This window comes from Drosophila melanogaster, chromosome 2R (genome assembly GCF_000001215.4).
Source record: "Drosophila melanogaster chromosome 2R".
NCBI lineage: Eukaryota > Metazoa > Arthropoda > Insecta > Diptera > Drosophilidae > Drosophila > Drosophila melanogaster.
The window spans coordinates 7832094-7849933 of record NT_033778.4 but is presented as its reverse complement, the minus strand read 5'-3'; the positions used below and the strand labels follow the sequence as shown (position 1 = coordinate 7849933).

Below are 17840 nucleotides of genomic sequence, written 5' to 3'. Positions count from 1 at the left end.
AAAATGTACACAGCAATGAAAGGAATATAAAAAGAAGAAAGAACTGCGACCGCAAATAAAGTCAAAGCGCCACAAAACTCAATTAACAAAATACCCCTGGCTATGGCGGAATGATTCCAGCCGCATTTCCCGCCGTTCCCGTTCCCGTTCGCCGTTCGCCGTCCTCGAAGGACTTCCTTTTCCGCTGCTCGAGATGCGAGGGGCCCGAGTTCCAGTTGCGTTGCCATCACGACTTTATGACTGCCGCATACTTTAAATTCTAGGCAGAGCCAGAAAATATTTTAATCAAAATATTTTTAGCCAAGTTGCGCCAAGAAGCCAAGTTCGGGTCAGTCCTTTGGCCCATTATCCTTTCGCTCTCCACTAGCGCGCCACACAAACACACAAATAATCAAAGCACTTAATGAGTTGCATAATTCTGGCATTCGTTTCCGGGCGAATATGAAATTCCCCGGGAAAAACAAAAAGGATTCGGAAGTTGAATAAATTTGGGAGTGAATTTCGTCCTCCCCCCACCGCTGAATAATTTATAGAGCTCAGGAACTCGTACCTCATCGATTTGTTTGGATTTGGAATAATGTGTGCCATAAAAGCCAGAAAGAAGGGAATCATTTGAAGTCTTCTCAGAAGCAAGTTCTTCATCATCATATTTTTTTTTAGCTTGAGATACTTTAAAACCTAAGGAGAATCGAGGTAGTAGTAAAAAGTATGTTGGTAGAGAAGGAAAAAGAAATATTTGTACATTTCTGCAGGAAATGCATTTGCCCAACGAAGCCAGTGTAATAAGTTTACATTCCCCCAACCGAGAGAAGTGCATTCCAAACAGGAAGTTACCTTTCCGCTAAGTTTCATTCCATCTAAGAATCACCCATTTTTCGGTTTCCATACACTCCACTCCACTCACTGCAATCCGCAATCGCTTCTCTTACTTATAGATACTGCAAGAGATGATGGTTGAAATCGACTACGATGCCGATGGCACGGTGTCCTTGGACGAGTGGCAGCGAGGCGGGATGACTACGATTCCACTGCTGGTGCTCCTGGGTGGGTAATTTTCCACTTAGCACGGCGAGAAAATATCACAATCTTGTCTGCAAGTCAAATCGGAAATATCTTTAGTAAGCAACTTAACTTACAGAAAGTAAATTCATATATTTCCAACATTTAAGTTAATATTCTTCACTAGTATTCAGTGATACTCTGTCTCCAGATGTGGGTGATATTTTCTCTCTGTGTGTCTGTGAGTCTGCGTGTCCCCCCTTTCCTCTGCTAAGTGCCCCTTTGCCGGCTGAATGCCTTGATCTGTGACTGGTTGGCTGCTGCCGTAATAATCAAGTCATTTGCCCAGGTGCCGCAGGAGGGAGCGAAGGGGAGGGGAGCCTGCTGCAGGCGCTCCTTGATACGCTTATGCAAAGTGACAACTCTCTCTCTCTCTCTCTCTTCCGTCCCTTGCCACTTGCCACCTGGTACCTACCACCTGCACCCTCTACACCTCAATCTCTGCATCTCCATCTCTCAATCTTCGCCAGGTGTCGACAGCACCACGCTCAAGGAGGATGGCATCCACGTGTGGCGCCTGAAGCACTTCAGCAAGCCGGCGTACTGCAATCTCTGCCTCAACATGTTGGTGGGTCTCGGCAAGAAGGGCCTCTGCTGTGTGCGTGAGTATCTGTGTGGGGGGCCTGAGGACAGGAAATTGTCTATCTGAATGGCCAAACTAACTTTAAGGCCATTCGACTATCCACAAAATACCCAAGAGGATGCATTTATCCCATTTATATTTAACGAATATATGTTAGGAAAAGTTATTTTCAAGATAAGCCATTTCTCTTAACATATTTACTATGTTATACTCGTACTTGTTTTTTAAATGTGTTGTTTTTAATCTTTACTCAAATTTGTATGAAAAGCAAATACTAAAATGCGTCAACATAAAAATGAGTAATTTTATTGTTCTCAAGCTTAAACAATCACGCAGATTATATATTATCATATACAATTACTCATGATTGACTGTTTTATTACTTTTAATATGAAATTTTCAGTGTTAGAAATTAAAAAAAAAAATGTTTAAATTGGATTGTATTACTGCAGGATTATATGAAGTAAAACTATGCAATAATTCATGCATTTTATGTAAGCTGTTTTTTTTTTATTTTATTGACATCAACATAATTATGTAAGCACACATAGTTTTTCTATTTTCTGTGAAATTATTAATAACTTGAATTATTTAATTAACCTAATTATGCTTGAGAAGCAAAGTAAAATGTATCGATTTCACTTACAGTTTGCAAGTACACCGTCCATGAGCGATGCGTGCAACATGCTCCCGCGTCCTGCATCACCACCTACGTCAAGTCCAAGAAACCAAAGTGCGGCGGAGACCTACTGCATCACTGGGTGGAGGGCAACTGCTATGGACGGTGCTCCAAGTGCCGCAAAAGGATAAAGGCCTACCACGGAATCACAGGACTTACCTGCCGCTGGTGTCACATGATGGTGAGTGAATGAATAGATTTCTTAATTTATTCGAAATTATAAACTAAATACAAAAGGTATATTTATTGTGGTAGTTTGAATTTGAACTAATTTGACACTTCAAATATACAAATTTAAATAGTATATTCTTAGAAATTTCTATTTGGTGTGATTAAATATAAATACATAAGTAGTTTATAATTGGAATTCGAGTTACATCAGCTGGCAAATTCGGTTCATTCACAATCAATCCGTAACAAGACCAAATCAGATCGGTTCTGGCCGAGATTGCCGGCATTGTTTCGAAACAAAAATTCCAATTATCCGGAATAACAAGGCAGCCTTTGGCCCAGCACTCCCAATGTAGTTTCGTTGGAGCTGTGACTCGCAGCCGGCAGGAACACCAACACTTCCCACCAGCGAAATCCCCCCAATTCCCGCACCCGGCAGGGACTCGGATGCGTCCCGATCCGCACACATGAGATGGGAACTTCGTTATGGCTGGCAAATTGTCACGTTCCGAACAAATTGCGCTACTGCTGCCGCCGTTGCATGCCACCAACTTTTGTGTCCTGTGTCTTTGACAAGTGCAGTGGAGATAATGCCGAATTCCTTTCCGCCAGAGGGTCGTCGGCGGGAGCGAAGGTCGGGAAACTTGGTCCTTCGAGCCGGATGCTGCTGCATCGGCAAATACTTTGTAAGCCAAACGTAGCCGAACGCTTTTGACAGTCAATAACTTCGCATTTTGAGTGGATGTGTCTGTGTGTGTGTGGGCATCTAGTCTATGCCACATAAAAGGGGAATGTGGTTGCCATGCCCTCCCCCTGCCACTAAATACCTCACCACAGATATACTCTACCTAATGCCGTTTAAAGTAAACACAATAGTGTTCAGGTTTTTTACCTAAGATTAACTTTCATGGGTATTTAAACATAGCAATTTTAGGGTTTAATCACTTTTCTAGAAAATTGGAAAATAGTTGAAATTAATAGTACATTTACAGCAAGGGAATGAAAGTTCTGTCTAGTTTCCTTTTTGTTAATTAAAAGTAGAACACGATTTAAGAAATTACAAAAAAAAATCCAGTTGAGCACTTCGTAAACGGAAAACGTTTTCATAAGTTTCGTTTAATTAGAAACAAAAAACTTTTGAGCCTGGTCATCAGTGTATGACCAACTCCAAATCAATTTTAAAGGCCGCAGCTGTGAAAAAAGTAATGCGAAAAAAGGAAGCCGCGTGGTCATTAGCCAAAAGAAGAAACCAGACTTTGCTCCAGCCAAATTGATATTTAAATGAAAATCCGCGCCAAAATCTCATTTAGGCCAAAATTAACCATTTTTTCTGCTCCACGGGTCGGGTAGTCGGCGGCGCTAACAAACTTTTAATCGGATTCATTAAGGCGAATTGAACGCTTGAGAGTCGTCGACTCCATCTCCCTGTCCACCACTTCTGCCATAAGTGGCCTTTGGCCGGCAATGGAGTGGAAATTGAATTTAATAGCGTAGATTTTCTACGAGACCGCGCTATCTGGCTGCGTACTCTGCCTAATTTGATTCGTCCCCCCATCTCGTCCCATCGATAGCTCCACAACCGCTGCGCCTCGTCGGTGAAGAAGGAGTGCACCTTGGGCGAATACTCCGAGCTAATTGTCCCGCCCACGGCCATCTGCCCGGCGGTACTCGACCGCCAGCGATCCGTGAATCAGGCTCACAAGGTATGATTGCATCCTATTCTATTAAGTCCTTAAAGCTCCTTACCCACTTAAATCATTCCAAATATATAAAAAACAAAATTCTGTCGAAATGTTATTAATATTAATATTAACAAAGAGAAAGATAGGATTGTTAATGAAAACCTTTTGAAAATAACGTACTGCCAACATTTTTGGACATCTTTTTAGTTTTTTTGCTTGAATTTAAATTTTATTTGCTTATGCTCTATATCCATGTATATATAGCCTTACTTAATAACAAAATTCATTTGACGAAGGATAAATTTGTTAATTTCACTTTGCTTCTTAACTAACAAAAAAGAATCAATTTAGAATCATTTTCCCCTCCCGCTTAATTTTTTGTTTTGTGAAACTCCAAAAGATTGGCTAACTAACCCCTTTCAAAATTGACCTTCCGCCTTCAAAATTAAAAAAAAAATATCGCCAAACATAACAATTGGAACTGCTGCTTTGCGTATCGTAATCGTACCCATGACATTGGCCAAATTCGTAACCAGAAATCCCAAATGCATCACCACCAGGCCACGCACTTCCAAATCACGCCGCCGGACGAGCTGAGCTGCCCGCTGCTGGTGTTCGTCAATCCGAAGAGCGGCGGTCGCCAGGGGGATCGCATCCTGCGGAAGTTCCAGTACATGCTCAATCCGCGCCAGGTGTACGACCTGTCCAAGGGCGGGCCCAAGGAGGGTGTGTGTGTGTGAGTGATGGCCATTCAAGCACGGTGATTGATTTCCGCTCTCGTTGCCAGGACTCACACTCTTCAAGGACCTGCCTCGCTTCAGGGTCATTTGCTGTGGCGGCGACGGCACCGTCGGCTGGGTTTTGGAAGCCATGGGTAAGTACTAACTAAGAACTCAGGAATAATGCTACCCTGCTTTTATGATAGAATCTTTAGAATCGTTTAAAATACCAATGCATTTACATACAAAACAATATAAGAAATGTGTCCCTGATTTTTCTGCAGACTCCATAGAGTTGGCCAGCCAGCCGGCCATCGGAGTGATTCCCCTGGGAACGGGCAACGACCTGGCTCGCTGTCTCCGCTGGGGCGGTGGATACGAGGGCGAAAACATCCCCAAACTGATGGACAAGTTTCGAAGAGCCTCCACCGTCATGCTGGACCGCTGGAGCATCGAGGTGACCAATACTCCGCACAGCGATGACATGCGACCCAAGGTGAGTGAAGACAAAAGCCTAAAAATTCGTAAAATTATAAGCACAACACATACAATAAATAGGAAAACAAAGCCAATTTAGCACAGTAATAAGATATCCTTTATTAGCTAATACGGGTAATTCAAATAAAGTAAATCCTTTATTAACTTTTATAATGCATATACATTTTGCTATATGCCCGAAAGGTTTTTAAAGATAAGACCCATTCTTTAGTTTCAGTTTGCAGCTAATGGAGTGACATTTTCAGATGGAAAACCCATTAAAGTGTAACATTTTTGGCCCTACTGTCTTATTTATTGCTTTATTTAGCCTAGACACTGGGTATTTTCCCTTACAAATCGAATCGAATTGGCTATAACCCGGCCAAAGTAGGCGTTTGTGGGCGTGAGCTGGAAAATCCAATTATTGGCCACAAAGCGCTTACCACGCATACCATTCCCATCCTTGTCCTGAACAGCATCCTTGCCCTGCCTCTTGGGAGGAAAACGATTACACAAACTAATTTTGCTGGCTGGAAGGCGTGATGCTGACGCTGCCAACCAGGAATTCGAAAAACTCCAACCTCCAACAATTGGCAATTGGCTGTTGGCAATTGCTAAGCCAAGTTTTCCCTTCTTTTTTCGCCGCAGGTGACGCTGCACTCGAACATGCAGAAGGTGATTGAGCTGTCGCAAAGTGTTGTGGTCGACAAATCGCTGATGGAACGCTTCGAGGAAATCCAACGGCAGAGCAAGCAGGTGGCCACGTCCATGGGCACGGCGGCCTCAAGCACATCGATTATGATGGCCAGCAAGACGGAAACGGAAATGGAAACGATGGCCACGATGGAGTTCGGCAGCAGCACGACCACCACCAACAGAACGACCACGACCAAGAGCATTTCGATGTCCACGTTCGAGACGCAGTGCCTGCAACAGACCCTGCGGACAGCGATGAGCAGCAGCAGCAGCAACACGAGCAGCGGCAGTCCGTGCAACGGCAACCAGGATGCGGAAACGGAAGTAGATTCCCATGCCGCTGCCGCTGCCGATGTCCGGGAGAAGTCCGTGCCCAGGAGGTCGGGTGAAACGGAAAAGCAATCACTTGAGACGCTGCTGCTGCAGCACAAACAGCAGATGCAACAACAGCAGCAGCAACAGCAGCAAGGAGTCACATCACTAGCTGTCGAGGAAGCTGCAACAGCAACGCCAGTCGGGAGTAATCAAAGCGATAATAGTAGCCAGCGCAATAAGCAAAACAACATCCTTAAACAGCAAATTACATTGTCATTGGACTTGTCCGACCATGAGGACGAGCCCAAGGACGATGGCGGTGGCGCTGGCGATGGTACCAAGAGCAACGGCAACAGCATTCCGGCAACACCAGCCACACCAATCACACCCACCACTCCGAATGCCGCATCAAGTGTGCTGCAGCAACAACAGCAACAGCATCTCCAGTTCGAGCAGCAACAGAAGCCCATCAAAGTGCAATCCGACAAGGACTGCACGGTGCCCTACAACATAATCAACAATTATTTCTCCGTCGGCGTGGTGAGTACTCTGCACTGCATGCACTGAAAGAAACCATTCCAATTCCCATATTGACAATATATTATACACTGCTTATATGCTGATATGAAGAGGAAGTTTAGAGCTTGGATCTTATAACTTCATCTTTTAATCACAGTGGCTATTTGTTTAACAATGGTGTTTTGAGTATAGATACCTTTTTATTAATACCCTTGTGATATAAATGGCACCTATTTGCTGATCTACTTTAAGTGTATGTAATGTAATGCCTAGAATGCATTCCCTATCCTGCTGCTCCTTGGACTGTGACTCCGATTAGTTGCATCCACTAATGCCAGGCAGCCATTCCGGATCCAGATTCACTCCGTCACATGTCAGATGCTAAGCCGGCGGTTGTCATGCCATTTCCATTCGAACTCGCTCCGCTGCTCGTGTTGCCCATCCGGCTTCAGGTCCACATCCACATCCCTGCCCATGCTAATGCCCATGCCCATGCCCATGTCCATGTCCGTGTCATCGGCAGTGGCCACATCCGGCGTAACAAGAGCAGCTATGGCGCAATTTTCATAATTAGTGAGGACGAGCTGTCGTGGCTGTTGACATGGGATTTGCAGTTGACAAGCTCGCTGGCCAGGCTTAATTTGATTATCCGAGGAAATCGCATCGCATGGCATCACAAGTTCTTAGCCTTTGTCTCGAACTGATTGCCGGAAATTTCGGTCTTGTGTAGGTGTGTACGGCAATCAAAACAGAATTCTTAATTGGAAATTTGCGAAACTTTGTCAAGAGCGTCGGGGTCCTTACTCTGTATTACATTCTTCGTATTTATTTAGCTTCAATGCAATTTATGAATTACCTTGTCCATCAAGATTGTATTTAGTTTTGATTAGGTTGTCGGCAGTCATCGTTCGTACATTCTAAGGCAATTAAATAAGGTTTGGAAATCTCGTTAGATATTCAGTCAAGTTATTGAGTAAAATACACGAATACTGTAAACTCGGAGATAAAGATTTGCACTTTGCACTTCAAGTCATTATGTCCAAGATTTTTTCATCATCTTTGCTATCCTGATTACTCAATAGTCCTTAAATACCTATAATATTTGGGGCAAGTGTCTCGCTGATGGCTAAATGAAGCGACTCGGCGTGGCTGTTCAATAATTCATTTAAGTCGACTCAATCATTTATTCAGCGTTTAGGACAGGAGGCCGCATATTTCCGGCGCACATAGCCCAAAATTCAGCCCTCAAAGACCGTAAATGAATATCCTTTGGGGCGGGCAACGGTCTTTCAGATGCAAATTTGCGAGGAACGCCGTTCTGCTGGCTACATTCATAACCGCGGAGCTCAAACAAAGGTGCTGCAACAAAGAGTGGCGATGGTTCCGCATCCCCGGTAACCATGAATCGTGCCTGGCGATTAGTCAAAGACTCGGGCGCGTTGCAACGCATTTTGCATGCAAAGTGGCTGATTTTCACAAAAGTCGAATGCCACACGCCCGTGGCTCAGGTGCAGATACAATTACACATACAGACACATATACCGGTGCAGGTGTAGAATGGCAGGATAGCAGACTCAAATGCAGATGCAGATACAGATACTTTAGCATCTTGAGCTGGGGGATCGGGAGCATGCAAACGAGGTGGCACACAATCATCAGCTGCGCTGATGCTTTCGATTGGCAGGTGCAATTTGCACTGTTTGCTTGCACTTTTGCCGGCTTTCGAGACCAAACTGCCACGAAAGGTAGGCAACACTCTTCTGCAATGCAAATTCACTTAACTCAAGAGTCCTGCCAGCCGGAATTCCTGAAAAACTGCAAATAGCCGAGAGCGTTTAGATTAATGAATTGTATGCCCAGGCTGTGGGCAGAACGAAACTTGTGTCATTATAATTTCCAGCAAGTGTTGAATTAGTAACGCCAAACACCGCAAAGTCAGGAAAAGAAACAGATTGCGCCCCAGGGACCAACATATATACATATAACATTAGAACGCCCACACACTCGCTGGCAATAAATAGGATGTTGGATAAAACTTTGCCCAGTTGGGTAGCGTCCTTTTGAATAATTTAGTATGATGTGCGATATGAAAACGGCCAAGGAGCAGGGAAGCAGGGAACATCAAAATCACAGATACTCGCACTTTCAGCGGCCTGCACTCCGATTATCAGGCCGGGATTTAGTGGAGCCATAAAGTAAAGTTAAGTGACAACTTTACAGCTCGGCCTGGCCGCAGAAATGAAACGAAATGAAGGCCAAATGAAACGGCAAGTCGTACAAATCAGCAGCCCAACGATGGTCCGTTTCCGTTTTGTGGCAGAGTGCAAACACGCCCATTGCCCGCTTCAAGTACACAGAGAAGAAAGGATATAAAGGATATAGACAAGCGCCCACACTTTGTGTTACTTTCCTCATTAATTTAACATCTTAAATTCTATATATTACTTATAGTAGTTATTTGATATTTAACATTAAATTAAGTTAAACAAAAACCTTTGCCATATCCATTGCACTCAGATCCCAAGATCACAGTTTACTATCAACCATTATGAGGAGCAATAAACTCCTAATGCATTTCTGATTGATGAAAGTCATATCGAATACCTAAACGATCTGCAGTACACCCAGGAGCCAATAAGCTCCAAACGTTTTGTAGTTCGCTGTGTACGCGCAGGATATGTGGTAGGATGTGGGCGAGTGGGTCCTGCGTAAGGTCACACCATTTGTCAAGTGGCGGCTAAAGCCGAAATCCTTTTTGTGCAAACATTTTGCGCTCCCCAGCGCCACAGAATTCAGCCTAATGCTCCTGCCACAGAGCCCCGGCAATTGCACACCAGATCCCACAAAATCCGCACTAGAGCCAAAATAAAAATGTGCGCCCGTATGGAGGTGGGTTGGCTGGATCCTTTAGGATTCGTTGCCATGTTTGGGTGTGGATTTCGGCTTGGGTTTCCCCATATTTTCCCCATATTCGGTGTGTGTGTGTGTGTGTGCGTGTGGCGTGTTAGTTTATTTATGACTTGATGTGCGTCTGTTTAAACAGTAGGCGTCTACAGGCGAAGTGATGGCGATGATGTTATTGCCGTTTCTGCTCCTGCTCCTCCTCCGGCTCCAGTTGCCGGGATTTCACTTGTCGGACACATTTCACACGGAGAGCTCTTTGTCCTGGGCCCATCACGAAATCCATTTAACACTCATGTACATGAACATGTGTCTGGTCTGCCAGGGAGCGCTCCGGTTCAAGTGGCCCAGCTCCTTGGGAGCGAGCATCTTTGGGGAGGAGAACGGACGGAGCCGGAGCAGGAGCGTAGCACTCTGCTCGGGTAATACAGCATGAAAAGTATTTCACGCTGACGCTTGGGTTTAACGTCAAACAATTGACGTTGAGCGCCAACTTGTGCGACGATAATAAAAGTGCGAGTTTCAGCCACTTTTGGGAGTTCAGCCCAGCATTTAGCCAGCGAATCTGTCTTTTCGGATAACTTTGTCCAGCTGGTAAAGGGGGTACTATCATGCTATCATTTTTTATAAGTTTTTATAGATTTCAAGGGAACTGAAAGGGTTAACAATCAATAGTTTCACAATTATCTGTAAACAACGCTCATATTTTCATGTTTTCAACTACCAAATCCATTGCTTATATGACACATTTACCTACTGTACTGGTAAATTATCCTTCGCTTTTTATTTAGATACAGCATTTCTTGAACTTAAGGCATGAAATATGTATAGTAGCTTAGAAAATTTCTAGCTTGTTTTTAGCTCATTCTTGCGTGGAAAAATGGCTTTTCATCGCGGAGTCGTCAGCACTGTTTGAAATGGGAATCGGGGAAAACTGGCAACTGGAGGCTGTTATGAAGTTGATGTGTAATTGTCTGAGCTTCGACTTTGACTTCGGCTCAAGTTTTATGTGCCAGGACGCAGAGATAGGATCCTGGATGCGCATTTTATGGAAGGGCTTTTCTACCTGAGTTGCGCATACGCCCCGTTGCCTTCAATGGGATTTCGTCTTATCTATAACTGCTCGCATTTTCCCAGCTGCCTGCCAGTTTGGGTACACAAATTATTTCATTAGACTCACACCTCCCTCTACTTTTTTTTTTGCTTTGGCCCATCCTTGGGCAACGTGCCGCCTATTACTGAAATGTCGTGCCGGGCACCATCGGCAAACTTTCCCCAATGCAAACAAGCTGTCAGCTCGTGCGGTCTGCCCGCCTCCGTCGACATGGAGTAATGGGTATGGTGCGGTCGAGGCATGCTAATAAGCTGGGCTGTCACTAAATTAGTTTACCGCACAGGCCGTGCATAAAGTGACATCCGAGATGGGGGAAGCAGGATGCGGGATGCTGCTGAAGCTAATTAAAAAGTTTTTCGTCGATTTTTCGATTTTAAGCGCTGGCAGGCGCTCGCTCATGTTGACAATTCAATTTGACGTCGAGCGGTAATAAATCTTATTTGCCGTGCAACCAGCAGGCCGTAATTGAAAGTCCTGCCAGTCCTGCCGCCACCACGTGCCCTCAATTCGGCGGACAAAGGGACCAGAGGCGCGCGTGCCTGTGTGTATTTGCCGAGCGACATGCATAACAAATGCGTTGGCAGCCAGTGCAACGTGTCGTATGAGCAACGCTGGCCCACAGGGCGGGCACGCAACCGAATATCCGCATAAGAAATTAAAATGCAACCGTCCGTCCGATAAGGGAGACTCCCTTCCACCGCCCGTCTTCCGTGAAATGGAGTTGCCTGCGGGTCCGAAAAGCAAACACTTCTGCACGGGAAGGGAGCATCCGGCACGTGAGCTAACCCAGCACATAGGAGGCTGGGTAATAGCACACTTTTGGCTCCAAGGCCTTTGTTTTACAAGCATTCCATACCATTTATAGGACTAGACGTGACATTTTTAATATACTAATTCAATCTAAATGGACAAAGACAAACCTTGAAGCCTTAAGCTACTCGATAAATTCCCGAGATTTCCAAACACCTGAGATGAAAAGCTCTTTTCCCACCCCCTCGATTGCTAATATAAATTAGGTGTCGTACCTAAGGCTCGGCCACAAGATTAATTAGCATTGCTGCGGTTGGGCCAATCGGATCCAATCCAAGTGGTTTGCCATGGCAGCCATGGCAGGAGTGTCAATCTAATTGAGATTTCTGGGAAAGTCTGAATGGCAAATAGCAATCGCGGTCGAGTGCAATCCGAACGTGACCCTGAATGGCGCGCTATCCAGCTGACCTTTCAACTGGCCTTGCACACAACTCATCCCACACCGCACTGATTCTGTTTCCCCAGGACGCCGCCATCTGCGTCAAGTTCCACCTGGAGCGTGAGAAGAACCCGCACAAATTCAACAGCCGCATGAAGAACAAGCTGTGGTACTTCGAGTATGCAACATCCGAGACATTTGCGGCATCCTGCAAGAATCTCCACGAGAGCATCGAGATTGTGGTGAGTGGAGGGGGAAGATGCAATCGATGTGGTGGTCACCCGTCGTCCGTGATTCATTAGCGGATGCTGTACCGATAGCTGCGCAGCGTGTAACCTTCGCTCCGTATTTGCAGTGCGATGGCGTGGCCCTGGACTTGGCCAACGGACCCCACTTGCAGGGAGTGGCTCTGCTCAACATCCCGTACACACACGGCGGTTCCAACCTGTGGGGCGAGCACCTGTCTCAGAAACGGATCCGCAAGAGTGCCGGCCCCTTCGGCAAGAGTAAGAAACTACGCGCCGGCGACAAGGAGTTCTCCGCCACCAGCTTCAATTCCGTGGACCTCTCGGTGGCCATTCAGGGTAAGTCAACTATGGCCGATTTGGATTTATTTGAATGTAGGCAACAATAGAACTAATACGTTTTTTATATGAATCCTTTCTAGACTTTGGAGATCGGCTCATCGAGGTAATTGGGCTGGAGAACTGCCTGCACATGGGCCAGGTGAGGACTGGACTTCGCGCGTCGGGACGCCGCCTGGCCCAGTGCAGCGAAGTGATCATCAAGACGAAGAAAACATTTCCCATGCAGATAGATGGCGAGCCCTGGATGCAGATGCCCTGCACGGTGAGTGATCTACAAACTATGAAAATGCCGACATAGTTTCATGATTACGTTGAATTTCCTCGCTGCAGATCAAGGTGACCCACAAGAACCAGGTGCCCATGCTGATGGCACCGCGGTCGGAAAAGGGACGCGGATTCTTCAACCTGCTGTGCAGCTGATTCAGGCGCAGCGCATCGAGCGACTTCATGGGCCGGAGTGCCCAGGAGTCGGCCGATGAGCTGGATGATGACTTTCGGATCGTCCCTAGAAGCACCACCGTCCACAACATAGCCTAGCGTCAATAGCTTTAGCCCAGTCCACCCGCGATCGCATCGAATTGGTTAACCCTAGGTTAAGGCTTCCCTTATGATATGATATGATATGACATGATATGATATGATATGTGTAGATCTGCTATATGTGTATGTATTCTTGTATGCATGTATGTCGAGTGAGTTACAGAGCTTTATATTTAGTGTTAGACTAGCCAAATATACAACCGAGTCAAGTCCATTCCAATGGCATCCGAGTGCGGTGGCTGTATATACATACATAGCAATACTGCGACGGCTTTAGGCCACCGGATATTTTAAGAACACACTTTAAAAGCGATAGCATAGCGAAAATTGTCCAAAGATGCAACTGAAATGAGACCAACCAAGCAACCAGAACAACAAACCAAACACAAAAACCAAACAGCTAATAGTAGTGCGAATTTTATGCCCTAGGCTAAGTACGAGTATGTAATTTATTCCGTCATTTATCAGCAGTGGTGAGTGTTGCTGGGATCGACGGGGGATATATGTATACGTCTACCGACGTATGTAGAACCAACTCACATATCATTGATTTCCGACTCGAGATTTTGCATTTGAGCAGCACTCCGCCACTGAACTACGAACTTTACTTGTTTTTTTTTTTATTTTTGGTAATTTATATTGTATATAGCGAAACAAATGTAACTTGGCATGATGCAAGTGTCAACTAAATGGTGCAGCTTTAAACGAAATTTTATATATGAACACATATATTGAGATGACACAAACCGGATGTTGAACAATACATACATAGCATATATATTTCGTATAGTCGTATATGTTTGTTAAGTGCCAATAAGGTCCTCACAAATACAATACTCATAGAAGAATACCCTGTCCCAAGCCTTTTCTCACCCCCATCAGTAAATTTAACCGCCCAGGAAAAATTTCAAATCGAAAAACCACATTCCAAGCATTTCCCAGACCACGTGTACATTTTTAGACGCAAAGCACGAAGTAGTGCAAATCTGGTAAAGTGAAATCACCAATAATCTTGTTTGTTAAACGTAGTATCCCTAGAATCAAATAACTACTAGCTGATAGTTATTGAATGGCACGAAACCAAAGAGCACTATTTTTGAATTATTAGGTAATATGAGAGGCACTGCTCAGATGGAATGTTAATTGGATATACTCGCAATATAATATGTGTCCTTCGAATCGTTACTCCCCCTAAGTAGTTCGGAATATTAAAGCTTACTTCGAAGACTAACCATAGTTTTTACAAACACTTCACACCTAATGTTATGGAGCGCGTCGAGATATCCTAGCCATTTTCCGAGTCCAAATTGAGTTCTCCTCGTACGTGCCATCCTAACCGACCTTAGACTTCCTCAGCAGGATATCCGCACTGCACACGATTAATCCTTAATGTACGTGGACTCTTGTATACTGTCGAACTACTATTGCAAACCAACGTAATATACATAAAAGTCGATTTAATTTTGCAAATAAACATTTTCAATGCGATTCCCCGCGCCCACGAGTCCTCGGTTCCGCATGGAACACGGGGTTTTGGTGCCAGCGCCGGGACGCCGCTAATGCCACACAGTAGCCAGTTAACATTAATTATAAATGAACCACTTAATATTAGTAAAATGCAAAGCAAAGCGGCTCAGCAAGGCCACGCTTGTGTACAGTACAACTAGATGTAAGCGTATACCTGTCTAATGTTAAATCGAAGTAATCGAAAAGTAGCTACTAGTTGATATTAGCCGAGAAAAAATAACGAAAATAGCAAGTGGAACTTGAAAACTATACACTACGTTAAGCGATAAATAATGCCTAAGTAGTTGAATGTATTCACTAAGCGGAGTTATAACCTGTGTACAAAGCTGGGTTCCTTTCGTAACTTCATTAGTTTTTCATTTTTAACTTAAATTATCCATGTGATGTGCTGCTTCAGGTGTCATGTCACATGGTACGACCCTGTGCCCCATGGATCTTCACTTGTGCCAAGAACTGGTGGCGATGGGGTCCCCAGTTAAGGTGTAACCACTCTAAAATAGGGAACGAAATGTAAAACTGTAAAAGGGCATAAGCCATATTATCCATACATGTATACTCCTATAACCAGTGTTTAAAAAAACCACCAATAAATTCAAATTACGTATACTCTTGGCTTAAGCCGTACGCATTTTGCAGGTGCAACTGCACGTGGGGTCCGTACAGACTGATGAAGGTAAGCACCTGGTTGCAGCTGGGCTTTCCGAACTGCTTTAGCACTTCGGCGGTGCGGCATGGATGCAATGCCATAAAGGGTCTGAAAAGCACCGGGTGATCCATCTGGGTGAGTATCTGGTGGAGATCGCTGGCCTTCGATTCGGGCATGAACATTCGCCAAGTGGCCTCCACATCCAAAAGACTTCCATCTACGATAAGTGGATTTATTTTCACATCTAGTGAGATTTTGTAAAATATGTAAATACCTGATCTGTGTGCCTGGAAGAACAACATTGGTACTTGATAGGAAACACTGAAGACCACATGGTACTCCACACTAACCAACTCAGCCGAGTTGTCCTTGCCACCTCGGCATTTAATCTTCTGACTACATTTGAGATAGGTGTTTGGTTCATTCGAGTCCTTAATTGGGATGGAAAACGTATTAAATAATTAGCCCGAATTATAAAATCCGCACTGCGAGATACCTTTTGTTCCAATATCCAATTATCACCCAACTTCTGCGAAATTTCGAGGAACTGCTTGGCCTGGCTCAAAAAATCTTTCCAGCTCAAGTCGCCCATAATGCTGAAAATAAAGCACAAAAATATGCGTGTTAAAATCTTTAAACACTTCAAATACCCACGCGTAACGATACTTGAAAGAAAACAATTTCTTTTGCGTGGGAAACAAGCCTCATACATATATTTAAGAATGTCCTGTATTCTAGAGCAAAATTGAAACGCCAAAGGTTAAAGCTCCTCAACACAATACACTTAAGCTTAACACAAATCGTCAATTAACGAATATCAATTGCAATAATCCATAAGTTAGGCGCTGCGCAGGTCGCCGTCCAGGGCGGTAACCTGGACATTCTCGTTGCGCCGGACCTGAACCACAGTCACCGTGCCGGCCTTGTCATCAAATTTGCACGTCACCGTGACCTCCCGCAGCTGGAAGGTAAATATTTGCGAGCCATATTTTGTGCGCAAGTAAACGGAGCGCGGATCCGCCTCCAGAATGTCCACGATGCACTGCTTCTCCACCTGCAGCTCCTTTAACTGCGCCTCGGCATGCTCGTTAAAGGTCACGCTAAGTCTATTGCTGGCCACCACCCAGTTGGGCACTCGCACGGCGCTGGGTGGCGGCAGAATAGCGTCAGCTCCAATGCCCGCGTTCCCGCTGTAGCCAGCTGCTCCATACAGTTCCAGGTCCGATTCCTCTCCGTCAGGCTCCTGTCTGGAGTCGTAGAAGTCCAGGCTGCTCTCATGCGGTCCAACAGAGGTTCTTCCTGTCCGGGGCAAGAACTTTAGTTGCATTTCTGCTTGATTCTCGTCCAACGTACCTGAGTCAACGCTCAAGGATGGTGCATCGTAGTGTGGAATGTAGGGCTTAATGTCCAACACGGGTGTGCCGTCTACCATGTCCGTACCAAAGAAACTAATGGTGGCGTTCTCGATCTTCTCAATCTCCACCAACGAGAGACCAATGGGACACGGGCGGTGTGGAGATCGTGTGGAAAACACACCCACCCGCTCCCCACCAAGACGGGGAGGCGCCACCTTGGCCTTGGGGTGGGAATTGTTGCGGTGAAAATGATAGATGAGCCACAGATGGGAAAAGTCCTCTAGTCCCTCCAAGGAGTGCTCCGGATTGGTGAACACACCGTCGTTCAGTTGGATGATACCCCGCAGGCGACTGCCCACAATTGACTGCCTCGGCACGGCCCGCTTCTCTGGGAATGCTGTCCGGATCACTCCTATGGGCCGAAAGTGTGCGTAGTCCTCTCCCAAGCAGTGCCCACCATTGGTATAATTGCTCTAAGGATTGGGTGCGAGGTTTGTATGTGTCTTTCAGTGTGTGGGAGGGTCAAACGCACCTGACCTTGGCCCGTCTGCTGGTCCTGCGTCTGCTGTTGGTGCTGGTGCTCCTGCTTCTCGCCGGCGACCTTGTCCTTGGCGCTTTTGTTGTTGTTCGCACACCCCTCGCAGCGGAAGTCCTGCAGCAGGCGGGTTATCGTCTCAATGTCCTTGCGCTGCACATGCTGCAGGTTGCGCACTTGCTGCCTGCATCATGGTCAAGGCAAAATCGGTGTGAACTTGAACTATACCAGTAGCAAAAGGACACTCATGGCAATTTGCCTGTCTCAAACGCACCTGAGATTGTTGATCTCGTTCCGCGCGATGGTCAACTGACTCTTCAGATCATCCTCGTGCATTTTCGCTGCCGGCAACGCGCACTTGACTCCCAAATAATCCGCAATTGCAGCGTTCTCCGCTGTTATTGACCAATATTTACCTCGATTCTCAATGGTTACATCCAGCTAGAGTTGGCCATCACTTACGCACGGCACCGCGACGTTATCGATTGTCGATAGGTTCACCTGTGCTTAGTTACGGCCAACTGCCTTAATTCCAGTTAGATTTAG

The 17840-nt window shown here is 45.5% G+C and overlaps 3 protein-coding genes across 11 annotated transcripts in view; 1 reads left to right on the top strand and 2 right to left on the bottom strand.

The window, feature by feature from the left end:
* Positions 1-15122, top strand: part of Dgk (Diacyl glycerol kinase) — a 51171-nt gene extending 36049 nt beyond the window's left edge. For 2 of the 7 annotated variants that reach the window (NM_001273863.1, NM_001316408.1), the window contains exons 9-20: positions 936-1044; positions 1530-1661; positions 2291-2502; positions 4064-4195; positions 4735-4900; positions 4962-5048; positions 5178-5389; positions 6019-6921; positions 12191-12346; positions 12460-12688; positions 12772-12953; positions 13022-13444. In NM_001273863.1, coding sequence (NP_001260792.1) covers positions 936-1044; positions 1530-1661; positions 2291-2502; positions 4064-4195; positions 4735-4900; positions 4962-5048; positions 5178-5389; positions 6019-6921; positions 12191-12346; positions 12460-12688; positions 12772-12953; positions 13022-13228 — 2727 coding nt within the window. In that variant the 3' untranslated portion in view covers positions 13229-13444. The other 5 variants (NM_165568.3, NM_001103750.3, NM_001103749.2 and 2 more) reach the window with 5 other exon arrangements.
* Atg10 (Autophagy-related 10) lies at positions 14416-17763 on the bottom strand. 2 transcript variants are annotated; one of them, NM_001103745.3, is made up of 5 exons: positions 17711-17763; positions 15901-16000; positions 15679-15835; positions 15307-15621; positions 14675-15249 (listed from the first exon to the last, which is right to left on the bottom strand). In NM_001103745.3, the coding sequence occupies exons 2-4, from the start codon at positions 15994-15996 to the stop codon at positions 15356-15358; spliced, it is 519 nt and encodes a 172-aa protein (NP_001097215.1). In that variant the 5' UTR covers positions 15997-16000; positions 17711-17763; the 3' UTR covers positions 14675-15249; positions 15307-15355. The 2 variants fall into 2 exon arrangements, with proteins under 2 accessions (NP_001097216.2, NP_001097215.1); NM_001103746.3 differs by having other exon boundaries at positions 14416-15621.
* CG12822 (uncharacterized protein) lies at positions 16093-17763 on the bottom strand. Of its 2 annotated transcripts, NM_206052.3 has the most exons (4): positions 17569-17763; positions 17292-17478; positions 16758-17232; positions 16093-16703 (listed from the first exon to the last, which is right to left on the bottom strand). In NM_206052.3, exons 1-4 carry the CDS (start codon positions 17628-17630, stop codon positions 16243-16245), a joined length of 1185 nt encoding a protein of 394 aa, NP_995774.1. In that variant the 5' UTR covers positions 17631-17763; the 3' UTR covers positions 16093-16242. The 2 variants fall into 2 exon arrangements, with proteins under 2 accessions (NP_995774.1, NP_610327.1); NM_136483.4 differs by having other exon boundaries at positions 16093-17232.
* Positions 17764-17840: the final 77 nt, after the last annotated feature.